The sequence below is a fragment of the Rhinatrema bivittatum genome, unplaced genomic scaffold (assembly GCF_901001135.1).
Source record: "Rhinatrema bivittatum unplaced genomic scaffold, aRhiBiv1.1, whole genome shotgun sequence".
Lineage (NCBI taxonomy): Eukaryota > Metazoa > Chordata > Amphibia > Gymnophiona > Rhinatrematidae > Rhinatrema > Rhinatrema bivittatum.
In genome coordinates, this window is record NW_021820270.1 from 526,301 (window position 1) to 546,078 (window position 19,778).

The 19,778-nt window shown below is 47.4% G+C and overlaps 1 protein-coding gene across 2 annotated transcripts in view; it reads right to left on the reverse strand.

Annotated features, from left to right (window-relative positions):
• Positions 1-19,778, reverse strand: part of LHFPL1 (LHFPL tetraspan subfamily member 1) — a 55,347-nt gene that overhangs the window by 20,374 nt on the left and 15,195 nt on the right. The window contains exons 1-2 of one of the 2 annotated variants that reach the window (XM_029585807.1): positions 16,586-16,750; positions 15,533-16,368 (exon numbers count right to left, since the gene is read on the reverse strand). In XM_029585807.1, coding sequence (XP_029441667.1) covers positions 15,533-15,914 — 382 coding nt within the window. In that variant the 5' untranslated portion in view covers positions 15,915-16,368; positions 16,586-16,750. Of the gene's footprint in view, positions 1-15,532; positions 16,369-16,585; positions 16,751-19,778 lie in introns of those variants that run through there. The other variant, XM_029585806.1, reaches the window with a different exon arrangement.

The window sequence follows — 19,778 nt, forward strand, 5'->3', positions numbered from 1 at the left end:
TACGCGTTACCATGTGTTGGAGCCTTACAACGTGGAGCGAGCTGTGTCTGGATCTGAGTGATGAGTTTTGGACCTGTCAAAAAGGGGTTTTCAACCCAGCAGAGTCTGCAAGCCACCACAGTTGAAGTGAAGAAGTATAAAAATACATCGAAAACCCCTGTGTGCTCTCCCCTTGAATGACATATGTTCTGCAAGAACCAGCGTCCAGTACTCACAGTGTTAACAAATTCGGGAAAGGGCTGGACTGTTTAGTCTGCCCAGAGAACAGCACTACATAAGCAGCAAAGGAGGCAGCCAAAGGAATGCTGGGAGACCATTTAAGGTAGAAAGGGCACAATATGGCTGGATTTGTCTGTGTGTGTGCAGGGCAGGGATGGCCAGGAGTTGGAGCCAGGAACAGAGCAGTGCATCTGGCAGCCCTCAATCAGTTCTTCTCCTGAAGAGCTAATTATCAAGAGGGAGAGACAGAAGTATGCATTCTGAGGAAATAGAGAGAAGGCAGCTGATATTGCTTCATAGCTGAGCTACATGTAAAATCCGAACAAGGGACAGAGGTACCAGAAGCTGAGAGACTTCCTTTCCAGAGATATCCAGACCCAGGAGCACATGGCTGGATCGCTCTCCTAAGAGACTAATCTGAACTTTGCACAAAGAGTATCTTAGCAGAGGAGGGAGAAGGTTTATTTCCTTGCCTTTTGTCACAAATTTAGTATCTCATCTTAACTGCTTCAGTCTTTCAGCTAAAGTCAAGCATAAACCCTTGCTGGCAGGTACTGAGAAAGAAAAACTGATGGACCATGGTCTTTCTGTAAGAGACTGAAACTAGGCCAGTTTTCTGTTTAGTTCCATGTAAACCATTTAGGGAGTCTCACCAGGAAAGAGAGAGAGACCTTCCACACACTGCAGGGCTCATCGATCTGGTTTATCATCCAGTCAGTTCCACCATCAAGAGGGACTTCTTCATTTTCTTGATTAGTTTTTTTTCCCATACAATTTTGTGTTCGGAACAGGATCCACCCTTCACAAACTGGGGTGGATCTATCCCTCCCCCCTCCTTTTTTGAGTACTCAGGGGTAAAGACAGTTTTTGAAAATTGTGTATTTCCCTGCTTCCCCTGCAATCTTTCTCTATTAGCATTCCTTATGTTTTATTTATATTATCCATATGAGTACATTGGTTGCCCTGGCTAACAGTGTTATTTCTGCATTGCTTGATTTAAAATAAGAAAACTGCAAGTTTATATTACACTTCACTACTGTACTTTTCTCATTTAATGTTCTGTTCTTTTAATACCAATAAAAGGGTTAATTGCTGTTTTATTCTGGCCTGATGATTTTATCTGATCTGTAATGTTAGAAGTGAGAGGTTGTTTGGGAGGGGCACAGAATTGTGGTATCGGGGGTGACCGGGACCCTGTCTTATCCCCCCACTTAGGCTACGAACCCAAAGATAAATCATATTAGTGAATATAATTTCTCACGTGGTCCTCCCCACCCCAAGCATAGGGGTAGTTCATAGTCTGGAACAAGGCGGGTGGGGTGGGGGGGGGCACATACATTAATGTTTTCTTCTGTTTTGCAAGTCACATGAAAGAGGTCCCCATGGCAGTCCTCTTGCTACACCACTTCCGCACCCTGCTGCAGTCTCTCTTGGTTGATTATATAATATGTGCCATTTAGAAATTCCAGACCCTATTCCCGACTACTTAAGTCGGTGGATGTAATAAGCCACTGAACTGAACCTCAAATAGCCACCCTTGTGCTTTTTTTTTTTTTTTTAAGGTAAGTGCTACCTCCATTAGTCTCTGAAATGTCTTCAGAGGCTGCTTTTTCATGCAGCAGAATTTCTGTGGAGTTGGGCATTTCCTGTTATTGCACTAGCAGTACACAGACGCACACACGCACACTTACACACACACATGCACACAGACACACGCACACAGACACACACAGACACATGTAATTTTGGTTTAATATCTAGCACTCCATTCTGTTGCACAATAAAGCTGGGATTATTTCCATGGTACAGTCAGTCCTCTGTGCATGTCATTGTCTGAAATCCCAGCCAGAAAAATGTTGCAAGCCCAGGCACCAGTCACCTTCTCGCCAGCTTTTCCTCTGCTAAAATGCATCTTGACCTGGGAACTAAATGCTGTTCCCAACAGATGTTTTCAAGAAGCCATTGTACTCCCAGTTTCATCCAAGAATAAACTTGTGCCTGGGACAGAAATGTTCTAATTTGATGTACAGCATTCCTCTATAGCATATTTCTGTATGGACCCAATCTACATATATTAAAATACCATAGGTGTCTCTGCTCAATAACCACCACATAAAGATCTCTATTTGGGCAAACATTCAATAAACCTACAATAAACTTCCAGGGACCACTCTGTGCATTTCTCCTTTTGTTGCAGAAACATTATAGCACTGCTGTGGACTTGAAATATAGTGATGCGGCACTCTGGCCAATCAGCTGTGTGAGGTGCCCAAAGAATTAGTAATGGCCAAACCAAAACGCTCTGAAGCTGCCATGTAAGAAGTCAGTTTTCAGCATCTCTAAACAAAAGAACCAGGTTCTTGTGGCCTGGTTTGGCCACTGTTGGAAAAAGGATGCTGGTCTGACCCAGCATGCCATTTTCTTATAGTTCTTATGTTCTTATTTGACATGTGGAAGTTAATTTTATAGCGGTAAAGTCCGCATCTATGTTGCACACTCGATTCTCATATTCACTCTCGAGGGGGAGGTTTCCTCAACCAACTCCCCCCACTGCAGAAAATGTGACCATTGCCATTGCTCGCTGGGGCTGCTCCTTGGTGAAGACGCTGGACCGCGATGTGCCGGTGCTGATTTTGGCGAATAAACGGTTTCCGTTCTGGAGCCTTAGGGAATGCTGAAGGTGGCTTTACTTATAACCATCTCCAAGCAGGCTCGAGTTCTGCAGGAAAAGGGCCACCGGTGACTGATGCTAGCCAGCCTCCCACCAACCCGGGACCCCTCCCCTGGGAGCGGCGGCCAACGTTTCTGGCCACGCGTTCACCCGCTGGGGATGGTTTACATCCTTGCCTGCCTTGGTGCAGAACCCAGGAGGGCTTTTCGACCCATGGACACTGGCATCAGATTTCAAAGAGAAAAGCCACGCCCAACTTCCCCTTCCAAAACGGTCTTGGGTACAGAGTATCTGCAGGCACCTGCAAGAGCAGAATTTTGCCGGGAAATAACTGGTGCAGATCTGAAACTTTAGCCTGCGTTGATTTCGGAAAGTGCCCAAAATACGTCCCCCAGCTGAACGGATGGATGACTTTGAACCTTTACTCCCTCCGGTGCTGAACGAGTTGAGCGGCTATTGAATACGGTGAAGGGCCTCGTCTTCCCCCTGTCAGACCAGCACACAATAAAATGAGCCGATGTTCTGGAGGTGGGGGACGCCAGATGTGCCTGCATCAGGACGCCGCTCTCGCCCTGCGCCGAGGGATTCCTGAGACTGTCGGGCGAGGTCAGCGCCGGCAGCTTCCACCGTTGATCGGTATTCAGCCGACACACACGGGCTTTCTGTTATTAAGGTGCATTCAACGACTGTTTCAGAAAGCAATCTTAGCCAGGGGATGTACATAAATCAGGCGGGCGATGGGGATCAGAAGGGAAACGCTGCTTTTTTTTTTTTTACAACAGAATACAATAGGAAAAGTAAATCTAGCGCTCGGGAATACTGAACCCTTAAATTATTTATGGAACAGACGGGTATTCTCAGCTAAGAAAAGCTGGTTCAGTATTTATCAGCTTTTGACTGTGGAAGCGGTCAGCACAAGGGCCAAAGGCTCAGTTCACCCAAGACCAAGTGTTTCTTGGTCTTGGGTGAACTGATTAAAAATAAAAATAAAAACAAAATATTTATTGGGGGTTTTTTTTTTTCTTTACTCCACTAGGAAAAAAATATTCGCAGCGCTTGACCCGGCGTTACTCCCGCCTGTGTTTGGGTTTGAAGGTCTAGCAGAGGGTGGGCAGGGTGTGTGGGCAGGGCTGGATTTCGGGATGGGCGCGCTGGGAGGTTGCCCGGAGCTCCATGAGCTGGGGGGCACCCTGGATACCCCTAGTATCACCCATCCTGAGGCATCTTGGCCGCAGTGGCCCCTTTCCCACCGCGGCACATCCAATCCACCATGGCCGGAGAGAGGCCTGCGGGTGGGTGGTGCCATCGGGTGGGGGGGGGGGGTGGCGATGATCGCCCGGGGTGCCAGTTGTCCAAAATCTGGCCCTGGGATCTGGACAGGTCTTTTGACGGAGAGGGCATTAATGCAGCGCCTCTGGTGGCTCCTGCTCCTGCTGGCACTGATGCGGCTTTTTTTTTAGGCTACAATTATTAGGTGGTTTTTGCTTGGGTTTTTTTTTTGCTCAGCATCTCTAAAATATCTACTTTTATGACAGTTGTTGTTCAGGAGGCATTTAAATACTCATCCACCCTCTCCCCCTCCCTAAAACCCAAACCAGTTCGGAAACAGTTATTTACCCATTCAAGCAATAATGAACAACAATGGAACGAACTGACAGCAGATTTAATGCAAATTTAAGAAAACGTTTTTTTGGGGGGGGGGTTAATACACAAGCGATGGAATTCGTTGCCAGCCAATGTGCTGAAGGCCGGTGGTATAACTGCTTCAAAAAAAGGGTTTGGGCAGGTCCATTAGTGACTGGGGGAATGCCAACCTCTCAGTGCCGTGAGCAAGGAATGAATCTCTTCGCCAGCATCTGCAGGGAATGTCTTCCAAGAGAGGCGGGAACAGCCAACAGTTACCCCCCCAGGGTTAATCTAATTGCCACTCAGCAATTAGATTAACCCTGGGGGGTAACTCTCTCCCTCTCAGTACTGCCCAGGCCCACAGAGCACCTGGAGGGTCACGGAGGCTGCTTCAAATGCACAGTGCGTCTTCCCAGCTGGCATCACGTGCCCACCGACTGCCAGAGCACAGCAAGGTGGCACGGACGCCAGTTTACCTGCTGCAGGGACCGCACCTGTTAACTTGAAAATTCAAAGAATGGACGCAGAATGTCTGAGCCAGATCCGGGGGCTCTGGCAGGGTCCTGGATCGCCTCCTTCCCGCTCCCAGGGGGGGGGAGGAATGCATTCGCCTGCCAACCGGGGCTGCACCAAAACCCAACCTGCAAAACGAGCGACTCCTCTCAACCAGCAAAAACGTCACAGTCAACCGCACTGTTGCATTAACGCTTCTCAAACATTCCCACTAAGTTTTTTATATATATATATATATATATATAATTAAAAATAAAAACAAAGTATTTATTGGGGGTTTTTTTTTTTCTTTACTGCAAGATTATCTTCCAGGGGCAAACCTTCCTCAAGATATAACCTGGGTGATACTTGCATTACTGGCTTTCCACTTGGATCAACCTCTGTTAAACTGGTCCATGCTCAGCTGCCCGATAGCTGTTGCCCTGGAAATAACACTATTCAATGATTAACAGCGGCAAAGGATCAATAGTGCACCCCCACCCCCCAACCTGCTTCCCCAATCTCTCCCCCCCCGTTCAGCACAGGCAGAACAGCCGGCGGTCGCTGACACCCTCAGACTCTACAGCCAGACGACCACCGCAGTTCCCCACGTCTCCTCCCCTCGTGTCTCCAGCCAGGATTTGGCACGACTGCTTAAAACGTATTATTTGGGGTTTTGTTGCAAAGGGGGTCATACCCTGCATCTTGGTTAAATGTTCCATGCACATAAAACCTGTTCCCATTAGCTTGGCAGCAGCAGCAGCAGCCAAGGCTGTAAATAGCAGCCCTTCCCAGGGGTTCAGCAGTTTCTCAGCACTTAACAACAAATCGCTCGGGGGCGTCTGTAAATCAATACCCATCAGAGAGTGTATTCCATTAGTGCACTGAGGTCAGGCAGGATGCTGGGTCCTAATCTACTCTGTGGCAGAGGTTCACAGCTGAATGGGAGCCACCACTGTGACAGTTCTGAGTTTAAAGGCAAGTGAACAACCCAAAAAGGATGAGCAAAGCTTCACAGATGTCCCGTCCGTGGGTTACCATTCGGTGATGCTCTCTCTCTCTCTCTGCCCAGTGTTTCTCAGCCAGTGTGCTTTCCACGCCTGATCCGGTGGTCACCACTGACCGGCGCCCGGGCTCTGCTCTCAGCCCCTTGCAGCATCAAGAGGCACCAACAGGGGCTCTTAACATGGCCGTGCATCCAAAATGTGTGTGCAATAGCGGGTTAATCCATGCCCGGCAGCCAGCACATGGTATAGCATCGGCCTGACAGTGCCACACACACAGCATCTCTTCAAATCCCCCCTCCCGAGCTTCCTCCTCTGAGTCCTTCCAACCTCTGTCTTGTTCCCAGGCTGAGTGAAACGGGGAGAGCATGCACTGAACACGGGTCGCGACTCATGTAGCAGACAAAGTAGCTATCAGGGCCATACAGAAATCCAGCCCTGAGTTTCCTAACGCACAGGTTCATTACCTAACTCCCAATACAGTAAGCTAATGTTATGCTAACGCATCAGGAGTTAAGTGTGTGCTCGGCACAGGCTGAGTTTAAACTCAGGAGGGCTGGGAACAAGGACCCAGGACTGGCCGAGGGGGGTGAGCTGCTTGCCTTTACGTCAGGTTGGGCCAGGCCCCTGGCTGTCAGAGGTTCCTGGGCCAGGCACTAGAGTTGCTATGGTCTGGTGCCGCGGCTGCTCCCGAGCCGGTGGCTGCTCGCACGGGTGGTGCATTTCCCCCACGGGTTCCTGCACCTCTGACTCCCTGACCCTGCGAGTCTCACCTTAGGATTGTAAGCAGGGGCTGCTTTACAGCTGGGCCTCTCTCCCTGTGCCCACACCATGAAGTTTCTGCAGCAATCTGTGGAAAGTTAAAATCCGATGTCCCTGACATGGTACAAAAAGCACCACTGGGTGAGCCCAGATCATAGCTGGTTCCAGATGGCCTAGTTGTAGTGTAGCCTGCCTGTCTGCCTTCCTCTGTAACCATTTGTTCATCGTCTGTCTTCGTATAACTTGTCTGGGTTTTACTTTCTTTTTGACCTACAGCGGTGTACATGTCAAAGCTATAATACAAATTCCATCGACGTGCCAGCACCAGGAGTAACGTTAAGCCTGCGCTCCTCTCTGACCAGGAGTAACGTTAAGCCTGCGCTCCTCTCTGACCAGGAGTAACGTTAAGCCTGCGCTCCTCTCTGACCAGGAGTAACGTTAAGCCTGCGCTCCTCTCTGACCAGGAGTAGCGTTAAGCCTGCGCTCCTCTCTGACCAGGAGTAGCGTTAAGCCTGCGCTCCTCTCTGACCAGGAGTAACGTTAAGCCTGCGCTCCTCTCTGACCAGGAGTAGCGTTAAGCCTGCGCTCCTCTCTGACCAGGAGTAACGTTAAGCCTGCGCTCCTCTCTGACCAGGAGTAGCGTTAAGCCTGCGCTCCTCTCTGACCAGGAGTAACGTTAAGCCTGCGCTCCTCTCTGACCAGGAGTAACGTTAAGCCTGCGCTCCTCTCTGACCAGGAGTAACGTTAAGCCTGCGCTCCTCTCTGACCAGGAGTAGCGTTAAGCCTGCGCTCCTCTCTGACCAGGAGTAACGTTAAGCCTGCGCTCCTCTCTGACCAGGAGTAGCGTTAAGCCTGCGCTCCTCTCTGACCAGGAGTAACGTTAAGCCTGCGCTCCTCTCTGACCAGGAGTAGCGTTAAGCCTGCGCTCCTCTCTGACCAGGAGTAACGTTAAGCCTGCGCTCCTCTCTGACCAGGAGTAACGTTAAGCCTGCGCTCCTCTCTGACCAGGAGTAGCGTTAAGCCTGCGCTCCTCTCCGCACGGGGGATAAGGCTTAATGCCTTCACTTGCATGGGATTCCCATGGGAGGGCGCTAAGCACATATAACTCCTCGAGTGACATCTGCACACACATAAAATGCACATACTACTGCAGTTAAAACTGCGTTCTGCTAAATGCACCTTATTGCATCAGCCAGCTGTGCGCACCAGGCTGACTTCTCCCTTACCCTGCATTTGTATAGAGAGAGAGAGAGAACTGGCCCGTTGTATCAAGGTCATGTCACTGGCGTAGTCAGAACTGGGTTCTCTGAACCCTACTAGCTGTATCCTTATCAATAAACAATGCCTTAAGAGTGCACCGGACAATGGATGTCTAAATAGCCTGCAACATCTCTCATGCATCATGAGTGACACTTTAAAATATTTTAACTCAATTATTTCAAGCACTTACCAACACTAAAGCATATACACACTTATAGGACCAATTCATTTATATTTAAAAGTGTCTCAAGAAACAACACCCACAACTTAATTTAAAGTTGACCAGACACAGGTGTATTATAAAGACAATCTTCTCAACACACATCATGATATTATGCAAAGTATTCTAAAACTCCACTGATATTATGACAAAAGAATTTCTATAATTTAGCATACATCCTTCAATTCCTAACCGCATAGCATTACTTCTTTCTTAAATTCTAATACTAACAAAAAATAAATATTTCAAAGCAGCTGACAAATAAGAACATCCAATAATTTAAAACTCATACAAAATGTTTTACATTTTCCAAAAGCACCAATATAACATTTCAAAACAGCAAACACCAAATAACCCCCAATAATTAAAACTAATAAAGATTAGAAAATTCCCTCTCCATACCTGGTGACTCTCTCAGGCTCACACACAGGCTCAGTGACGGACGCATTCTCTCTCAGGTTCACATATAAACTCATTCACACACACACACACACACACACACAGGCTCACTGACTGATGCATTCTCTCTCAGGCTCACATATAAACTCATTCACACACACACACACACAGGCTCACTGACTGACGCATTCTCTCTCAGGCTCACATATAAACTCATTCCCACACACACACACATTCTCTCTCAGGCTCACATATAAACTCATTCCCACACACACACACGCATTCTCTCTCAGGCTCACATATAAACTCATTCCCACACACACACACGCATTCTCTCTCAGGCTCACATATAAACTCATTCACACACACATAGGCTCTCGCTCACTTCTGTACCTTTGTACTAAGAGGTACAGATTGAGCAGTTATAGATCCTGACACAGAAACTACAAGTTAGCAAAACACCTTGTTCCCACATGCAAAACACAAACAGACCCTCACCAAATACAAAACAATTGACCACAAATTAAAAACAGAAACAAACCCTGACACAAAGCCAGACTCCTTCCTGCAGTATAATACCAGAGAAACAAAAACAATTGCAATTTCCCTGTACTGTAAAACATAGAAATACAGAGATGCCCATTTCCCAAACAAACACACAGAAAATCAAATTATTTCCACTTCCTATCTCAGAGAAATAGAAGCAATAGTACTACTCCTCCCCGTCCCCAGCAATCTTGATCCCATCCCTTTACCCTCCCAATCCTCTTGCTCTCCCCAGCCCTATCCCTCCCCACTCCCCACCTCTTGCTTTCTAGCCCCTCCCCTTTCAGCCAGACTCATTATACAATGCAATAATGCAAAAACAGAAACATCATTCCTCAGAAAATAAAATAAAGAAAAATAAATCAATCATAATAGTAAATCATGCTAATAAAATGATGCCTAGAATACCTAAGAAATAAAAATAATAAGGATAAAAAAAACTTTAAATATTTCCCAAAAATCAATTAAATATTTCAACTCAGCAAACATATCAAATAAAACCCAGTAATTCATACTAATAAGGATAAAAAAATTTCCCCCACTCTATACCTGGGAACCTTTGATTTCCAGTAACCCTGAGATTATCACTGCTTAATGGTGGGGGGGGGGGGGGAACACACAAACCTTTTCCTCTACCCCTCCCTCCTCCTCCTGCCCTCCCAGTTACTTAACCTCCTTCACCCACTCTCACCTCCCTTCCCCTCACACCCTTCCTCTTACTTCCTCCCTCCCCCTTCATCACTCAAACCCCCTTCCCTCACTCTCATCTCTCTTCCCTTTCAGTAACTCACCCCTCACTCCCTTCCCTTCCCTCTCAATCACTCACTCCCACTCCTTTCCCTTCCCTCTCAGTCACAAAACCATGCGACTCACCTCTTCCCCAAGGTGATCCTCATCCTCCTCTTTTTCCTGCCGGCAAGTTGTGAGAAGGCCACTGGAAGGATACCACTGGGCATCGAGTGCTGAACTGGGGCCTATAATCGCTGGCTGAGGGTGGGAACCCCGCCAGTGCTTCACAACCCAGCACCGCCACATGGAGACTCTGATCGCTGGCAGTGGGATGGGAACCCCTTCTACCTGCCGCTGAAAAAAAAAACGTTGAGGTCCTAACTGCCACTTTTCAGCCCCTTAATCCATCCTTGCTCGACTCCCAAGATGCCCTAGTTGGATGGACCTGAGCCCACCCAGACCCACCTGTAGCTCTGCCACTGGTTCATGTGTGGGGCTTTCAGTGCTTCCCGAGCATTTCTGTAGGTCATTATGGTTCCTGTCCACGTGTGCATGTGCCACACACAATTTCTATTAATATATGGGCGTGCCTTGGGAAACACTGCGTTAGTTTGAAACGGTACCTGTAAGTGTGCTGTAGACTTAGAACATGATTTGGGTCTAGGCAAGCGATACCTGTTACAGTTGGGCTCACCATGAATGACCTTGCCAAATTACAGTATCCTCGGTGCTGTGCAAATGTTAGCTAACGTCTTCTGAGTGCTCTGTTTCACTGATGCATGCGTTAGCAGAAAGAACAGACATAATCTAGCTAGGAGGTGACTCAAAGCAGGTCAGTGAAGGAGCCCATGGCGGAGCCTAGGACTTTACTCCATTATTCAAGCTATGAGAGGAGACTAGATGCCTCTTTTTTATGTAATGTGAAGTTGCTAAAAGCAACATCTTTAGGTGTTTCTTGGTGACGATGGTGGGGGGAGGGTAAGGATGGTTTGGCCCAGCTATTTTCCTCTGCTACTTTCAATCTGAAGCAATCTCAACTAGGAGTATGGCACCCTGAGTTTTTGTTTGCAGTCACCCATGGATTTTACCCCTTTTTAACCCCCCTCCCAGCTAACCCAGACATTGCAGCTACAGTTCATGGCTGAGAGCTACAAAACGTTAAGTCCCCCTGGAATCTGATATGTGTGCACTCTTGAGTTTGGCCACTAGTTGTCGCCACTGAATGGTGATGGGGGGACTCCCTGCTGCTGATGGTTGTGAATGCAGCCTCTGCAGCCTCCCTCTTCCTGGCCAGTCAGTGGAGCAGAATCCAAGCTCGGGAATCAAACTAAGATCTCCTGCATGGCAGCACGCAACACTGCTCCTAATCCATCAGCTCAGCCATATCTTCCCAGGGTTTTGCATGCTTTCGTTATTTTAATTTAAAAGTAAAAAAAAAAGACAACAACTCATGATGTTGGTTTGAAACTGCTTCCAAAATGTCTGGTTGGCTAAGCAGGCATCGACTAAAAGTCAAACGCTAATCTGGAGCCCCCTGATACCCTTCCTGGAGCGTCCCAGCCTTTGTCCCATCAAGTGACTCTTCATTCAGTCAGGATGCACATTACTGCATTGGGAGTGGTTTCCTTCCTCTTTCAGTGCTGCACATTTTAACTTGCTTTTCATCACCCCACTTCTTTTTTGTTTTCCTTTTTAAAGCACTGCTCTCCTCTTTGCTCATTACACTTCATTAGGTAATCAGGAACATTAGCTAACAGCCCCGTTTAAGTTAACAGAGGCGGGCCCCCTGCCTCGGATTTCCTTTTGCAGAAGTTCATTTAGAGAATGCCGAGGTAGAATTAGCACCCGCGAGGAAGCTGGAGACATGAAGACAGTACGTTTGTGTGTGGGTGCATTAAGCTAACTGAGTTGTAGAGATCCCAGGTCCCGTGGCCTACAAAACTCATTTAACTCTGCTGGAAAGCCACAGTAGATGAATACTTGCCCGCTTACCAGAACTGTGCTGTCAAATCACTGGTGAAGGCAAAGCTGGAGACCAGGGCTGGGGGCGTGTGGCTGCTTACTGGGGTCAGGGCAAAGGTTTTCAAAAGCCACCTGGGCATGACCCTGGATCCTGTTACCCTATAGGCTGCATCACTGCTGCTTTGAGTACCAAGCTGGCCAATGAGTGCAGGTACAGAGAGAGAGAGAGAGAGAGAGAGCTTCAGTAAGTGATGGTCACTGGTCACTTGCCCGATAGGCCAGAAAAAGTTTGTGATTTTTAATAGGGGAGAGCGGTTTACAAAAGAGAAATCCTGGCTGGCAGAAATCCTTTGGAAAACAGGGTGCAGTCACTACAGTGTTTTGTAGCGAGTACTTTCAGCTTTGGCATTTATAAATCAGGTAGATGCTGGATTAATGACTGGGGAGGGTCAGTATAATCGACGAGATGTAGCGTCTTCCTCCTGGTGCTTTCTACGGCAGAGCATGTACAAGATAAATCCATTACAGTCCTTGGATTCTGCCAATTTTTCACTGATCGTGTCAGTTTGGCTGCTGTGTTTCCTTTATCCATCAGTCTTTGCTTAAGTTGGATGATTTTCAAAACAAAATCGGGCCAGCCTGACAAACAAGGCACACAATGACCTAACACTGTACGTAAATGTATTATGGATCTTGCAGCACTGCAGAGAGGAAGGTGTAACCTGGATAGAGGCAAGCCAGTGATCCTACCCAACCTGTTTAGAATCTGACCCAGATACTATCCTAATGGCCAGGCAGCTGCCTCACTCCTGTTTTCAGCAGGGTAAAACAGAATCAAATGCAATTCTATGCAGCATCTCTCATGGCCAATTATCCACCCATTCTTCATAGTCACAACAGCAGCTACAAATTAGAGTAGGCACAGACGTCAACGGATGTGCGTAATGGATGTGTAACACCTGGGCTGTTAGTTCCAGTTGGGTCCCAGGAACCACACCTCAAACAGCAGAGTCTCCAAAAAGTCAAACTCTTCCCATCTGCGTGATCACGATTCCCTGAGAGGGGATGTGGGGGGAAGACTAATCTTCTGGGCCCTGTGATTTATATTTAGTAAATCCCATGGTAAAGCTCTTGAACAAAGCACTGATGATCACAGCAGCAATAATCACTCTAGAAGCTGAGATGGTTTCCAACAAAACTTATACTGAAGAAGGGTGAAATTGCTGAAAGTTCTTTACAATTCTCATTATCCACAATTTGATGTTTACCTTTTCAGGTCTCAAGAGATTTGTGACTTGCAGTAAAGTGTTTTGGGTGATCAAGCCAATTCCAATTATATTTTGTCAATTCTTCCCTTCGTTGTGGTTTAGGGCATGTGGAAAGCGCCTCTACTCCAGTTTTCCTACCTCTCCTGAGGTTCTTTCTTCTCCTTACTACTCGTCTGATACCTGATGGGCACCAGATTTACTGCTCTCCTTGAGGTGCTAGCGAACCTAAGGATGGGTCCATGCAGTCTTCTTCTGTCTCCTTTACTCCTTCCCCCAGAAATGGGTGACAACACATTTCTCCTCCAGAACTAAATATATTTCACCCGTGCTGTCTGGTTGAGAGACACCACTCCTCTAGTTAGCATACACTGAGCCCCTGGGTGAATACTCAGGCATGTTTAAAAAATAAATGCTTCAGAAAGGGAAACCGAAAATATGAGATGAGGAGGGTGGGGGAAAACTCCCCTTTCAAGAGAAGAGAAAGATTTCCAAAACATGGTCCTTAAATGAGTAATGGCTCTTTATCTCCTTTCTGAACTCAGGTCTCAACCCTAGAGACCCCAGAGTCCTTAAAAATAACAAAAACCCAGGGAACAGCCACGGAAGGCTCAACTAAAACTTCCACACCAGAAAATGGTGGTTAGGGTTTAACAGCATAGAAACACACCACTTTCCTTCATGGGGGAGCTGTAAACCCACACTAACTTCTTTTCTGTTTCCCCTATGCTAATGGTACACTCCTTTTGATTTCTTGTACAGATCTGGTGGGATTTTTACAGATGGATACCAGAGACGGGAAAGCAACGGCCAGAGGTACAGAAGAGGTGAACTGCTTTTAAGGAGGACTTGAAAATGAAGAGAGAATCAGACAGCTAGAGGGAGAGAGATTAAAAGTAGTCCATATTTTTGGATGAGGCAAGGAGATTGCATAATTTACGAGAGGAATGGTAATATGACCCAACTCAAAAAAGCAATCCTAGCAGTAAAATGCCGAAGCTTGGTTTTCACTCATCCCCTTCCCTTAAAGGTGATCTTTAATGTGATGGGATTTTCTTCTGTTTGGTGATTATAAAGCTGGAAACTCAGATTTTAACATAAACGTATTTGATTTCAAGTTTTCTTTGTTTTCTTATGCATTCTGGGTGCTTGACCAGAGTGTTGACATCAACGATGACTACATGGAACCTTCCCCCAGTATAACGATGACAGACGTGTGGACATTGCAGAGCCCCACGTTTCCTTCCTTGCCACAGAAATGTGCACACGGCTATGACAACATTCATTCTGGGAACATCTGTGTAATAAGTGCGTCATTAAACACTAGAGACAGGGCAGGAAACGGATTCAGCAGGTGACCCTAGGCATCAGCTGTAAAAATACTCGATGACATCACAGTCTGCGCTGACCTCCCTGACATTTCGACCGAGCTGAACCGAACTGGCCTGTTTCCCTACAGGAAATGAGAACAGAAAAAAGCGTGAGCCGGGGACGCGAGGCGCTCTGTCATCTGGGCGCAGTTTTCAGGAGCCAGGCCAGATGCAAAGAGTGCACACACTTTTATCACATGTACTCGGTAGCTAATGGTCAAAGAGAAGTCACCTGCCTACCTTCACTTTGAAACTTAGCCAGCGTAAAATCAATGTGGTAAAAGCAAAACGTGCACCTTGCAGCCGCTGAGGGATGGATGCAGGATAAAATAACATTTGTACATTTGAAAATCAATCTTTCCCCACCACCTTCAATTCCCCAGACCTAAACATGCTCCTGGCCTTGCGTCTTTTTAACCCAGTGCAAAGTGCAGAAAGTTCATGCAAGGTTTTAATTGAGTAGTAGTAGTAGTTACCTGGATAAATTATTTGCTACGGCACAAATTTGAATGAAATTGGTTGAATGTTTGATAAGTTACTGAGGGAAGGGAAGGAGGAAGAGACAGGCACAGTCATAGCGATATTATAAGGCTACTTTCCCTTTAAGGAATTAGCCTACAAAATAGGTTAAAAAGAAAGCAAGCATTGTGATTCGTGAGACTGCGTCACATGACCATGTATCAGCCTCCTTCCTTGCATTATCAAGCACCAATCAATGACACGATTACCTTTAATAATAGCTGATGACATCACAGTGTGCTCCAGCCACACTAAAACTCCAGTGGGCTCAGCCGGATAAAATAACATTTAACTTTTCCTTTTAAAAGCAAATTCTGTGGGACTTTTTAAAGACTGTATAAACGTAATAGCGCACTGCGAGGTGCACGCCAAAGGATTTCAGCGCCCTTCCTGGAGGCACCAGGTGCTCAGGTTGCAGTTTCATAACCCGCAGCACCTGTGGCATAGACGCTACTCGTTACAATCTTAGGCGCAATCATCACTTTTACCTCCGACAAACTGTGCCGCCCCCAGGCAGCGTCCCGTCATCCTGGAAATGAGCTCCGCCATGCAGCAGCCCAGGGCCGCGGCCAGGGCCACCAGCAGGAGCAGAGCGCACCCGGCCCCCGTCACCACGGTGCAGATCTGCCACGCCAGGCTGGGGATGGCGCTGAAGGTGGCGTACCTCCCGCACTCCTCCACCATCACCAGGCTCCTCTCCTCCGTCTGGCTGGGGTAGGTGCACCTCCGGAAAGTGCTGAAGGAGACCGGTTTGCCCATCTGGGTGCCCAGGAGCCAGTAGGGCATGAAGTAGCTGGTGGAGGTCACGGCTGCCGCCAGGAAGGACAGGATGGCCCACAGGCTCCCGACCGGTGTCAGGCTGCTTCCCATCTTCTCCGAAGCTCTCCCTCTCTCCTTCCAGCTCTCTGTTCTCTCTCTCTCTAGCAGTGACAACTGCTCCTCTTCTTCTGCCGAAATCCCCAAGACGTTTTCTTCACATTGGCAAAGGACCTTGATTATAACAAACAGCAGGGCAGCCCCTTCTAATTCCTGTCTCTTGCGCAAGCAGACAGGAGCTCTTCTGTTATTTATTTAGGCCGCATCCCGAACCCTGAGACAGACACATTCCAGGCCCCAGACTGATACATTTCTGCCAAAATAGTCTCTCTCTCTCGTGCAGGAAAGGAATGTGCTCCTCCAGTTCTTCCACTGTGAAAGGTGCTGGGTTATCTGGTCCCGGATTCTTCCTCGGGATTTGCAGTTCCCCACCAGGCGCGTCTTAACGGTGCCAGTTGCAGTCCTATATGCCCAGCATCGTATTAGCTGAAAAATTTGCCATCCGTTTCTAAAGAAAAAAGACAAACAATTAAATTAGAATACTGCCTAATGTAGCTTTGAACCTGGTCCTTAAAAATTCCTGACTCTATAAATTACAGGAAGTAGATAAATGCAGCATGCTCTGTAGGCAGTGGCCTAATGTCTGAGGCTTTTGCCTCTGAAGTCATCCTAGGAAGCAGAAAATGCTTTTCTTAGAAGCTAAGCGTTCTTGTGATGAGAATTACCTGTTCCCCAGCAGGAGGGAACGGTGAGGAAATGCACCGGCTAGCGGAATAATGGCATCGTGAGGGCCTGAGCTCTGGTCAGCAGAGGGCAGCCCTTCTGGCCAGAGCCCTGAGCTTTGACAGCTGTGGACACTGGACACAGCTTGCAGTCCTGTGCTCACTGCGGGCGCTCCCAGTCTCTGTTCCTGCTGAAAACCCGTAGTAAATACACCTTGCAGTCACTTAGGAGGGGTGTTACCTGCCAGCTTTAAGGCAGGATTTGCTAACCTAATTCTATGCAGAGCACCAGCTAAGTACAAACTGTCAGTGTTAAAGTGAACGAAGCCCCTGCGACCTCTGTTGACCGACCCTGAGAAATGTGGCCAGGAATCACAGGGGGGGAGTCCTGGGTGCAGAGAGCAAGGGGGCTCTCAAAGTGACCATCTCTGCCTTCTCTCCCTGGAGACGTCAATCGCCCACCCAGGATCCTGACCCACCCCCCAACCCCTGCCCGCTCCTCCCCAATGAAGCAGCAGGATGAACGTCGACCATGCTCTTTCTCCTGGGGGGGGGGGGGGTCTCTCCCTGTAGGGGCAAAAGGCCTAGGACACTGCATCTTCCCCTCCCCCCACAGTTATCTGCTCCCTCACAAACCTTCAGTTAAAGCCAAGCTAAGTATAACTCCCATCCATAAATACTGCAGTAATGAGCTCATTAGCACCGCATTTGCATATTTAAAACAGGTGGGCACCCTGAAGGTACCAGTGCGGTGTTAGCAGCATTGGCGTGTGGGTGCTACTTGGGATGGGCATTAAGATGCGCATCGCCTATAACAAAGCTTGGTACCCAGATTCTGTAATCTCCCTCTCCCTTTCCCTCTGCCCTGCTGTTAACCACCCTTCTCTGTAGTTTCCCCACCCTCCACTATTCTAGTTGACTTGCAGGGCCACTCCCACCCAATTTTTTTGGTCACATTTCTCTCTTTGCTTGTAAATCATTTTGGGGTGTCAGGATGGATAAATAAATACACACATACAGCTGAGCTCATAAGTTTACATCCCCCCTGGCAGAATTTGTAAGATGCTTAGCATTATAAGAAAAGAAAGCATGCGTGATCAGACTAAACACATGTCTGCTGTTTTTAATGTGTTTCAAATGAAACTATTTTATGCATCACAGAATAGCACAAGCATTAAACAAACCATAGCAATAAGGGAATAATAAAATGGTCCTGTTCAGAAGTTTGCACTCCCTTAGTTCTTAATAGCATGTATTGCCTCCTTTTTGCATCATTGACAGTTTGCAGTCATTTTGTGATAGTTATGAATGAGGCCCTTTATTTTCTCATGGGGTAAAGCTATGCCCATTCCTCCTGGGAAAAAGCCTCAGATCCTGTAAACTCTTTGCTTGTCCAGCATGAACTGCAGGTTTGAGTTCTCCCCAAAGTGGCTCAGTGATGTTGAGGTCGGGAGACTGTGACGGCCACTCCAGAGCCTTCGCTTTCTCCTGCTGCAGCCGCTGAAGGTCGACTTGGCCTTATATTCCCGATCATTGTCACGTTGGAAAGTCCAAGTGCGTCCCCATGCGCAGCTTCCTGGCTGATGATTGCAGATTCTCCTCCGGTATTTTCTGATAAGAAGCTGCATTCATCCTGCCATCAATTCTAAATCCCCTGTGCTGCTGCAGAGATCCTCCTCCATGCTTCACAGTAGGGATGTTGTGCTTCTCATCATAGCCTTCATGGTTGTGACCATCAAGTTCAAATTATTTTGTTCCAGAAGTGTCGAGGCTTCTCGAGGTGCCGTTTGGCACATTGTAAGCAGGCTGACTTGTGGCAGTGTCCTTTGTCAGGCACCTCTACCACGCAGCCCATTGGTGTTCAAGAGTCCCCTTATCATGCCTGCTGAAAAACCCACACCCCCTTTGTTTCAGAGAAGCCCCTATTTCACTAGAAGTTGCTTGTGGGTTTTTCTTTGCATCCCAACAGTTGTGTCTGAAATCTGGGGTTGTGAGAAATATATGCTAATTAATAAGGAAAGAATTGTGGGATTGCCAACTGTTCTCTCCCCTCAAAGATTTGTTGGCGTCTTGACAGGGGAGGCAAGATGGCGTCTTGAGCAGAGTGACATCCACTTGCTCTTTGCTACCTTGATTTCCTTGAGATGTTTTCCTGCATTTTGTCTCCTAAAAGGAAAGGCAAGGTGAGGGTTTTTTCCTCAATTTCTTCTCACCTTGAAGAATGGCTGCTGATTAGAGCGTGCACGTCTCCCAGAACTATCACTACGGGGGGGTAATCCCTGTCATGGGAGTTAGTGAATTCTCACCAGGGGATGAGACTTCACTCAGCCCCCTTGATCTTCGACCCCCGCCAGGGCACAGAGGTTTGGTCGCCTGAACGAGTCGTAGGCATTGCAGAATGGTAAAGTCACAGACGCGAGGCCGTTAGAGGAAGCCCGCGAAGCTGCAAGGAAGGAAGTAAAAGCTTTGCAAACTCTGCTAGGAGGTGAAATGGGGGGGTTACTGACCCGATGCCCCCGGAGTTTTTTCGGGGGCTGCAGGATTGGATATTTGAGGAGTTCCCCCCATGGTTTCCCCTTGCACGGAACTGCATCAGCCTCTGGGTGAGTTCCATCTTTTACCGACTAAGCCAACTGTAGTGATCCTCGAGGCGGTGTGGGAGTTAACAGCTGGGCTCGGGCATGCAATAAAGGACCGCAATAAGAAAATGTAATTCTTAACCACCATTCTGTACCCAGTGGTTAAGAAATATGAAGTTTTATAGGATGCACAATCTTCCATCCAAACTATGGGATATGATATCAAGAAAATCCAAGACTTTAATATGACGACGACTGAAGATAGGAATTTTCTAGCTAGAAGTATTGAACTGTTAGAAAACTGAAATCAACATTTGAATCTCAGGCTGGTAAACTTTCCTAAATAATGGGAGAACTGCCTAACATTACCTTAAAAAGATACTTTCTACTTATTCCAGAAGATCAGGTTCCCTCAATTAACAAAGTCTTTTTCCTGCCAACTCCAGTTTGTAAATACTCTCGTTCATCAGATCGACCTGAGGGTCCTGAAGAATTATTTAATCTTACCTAACCCCTCACCCTTTCTGCTACAGTGGCTGAGGCGCGATAATGGAAATGGGGTTTCAGATGTTATTAGAGGGGAAACCCTAAGAAGGAAACCGAGAAGGGGAGGGCAG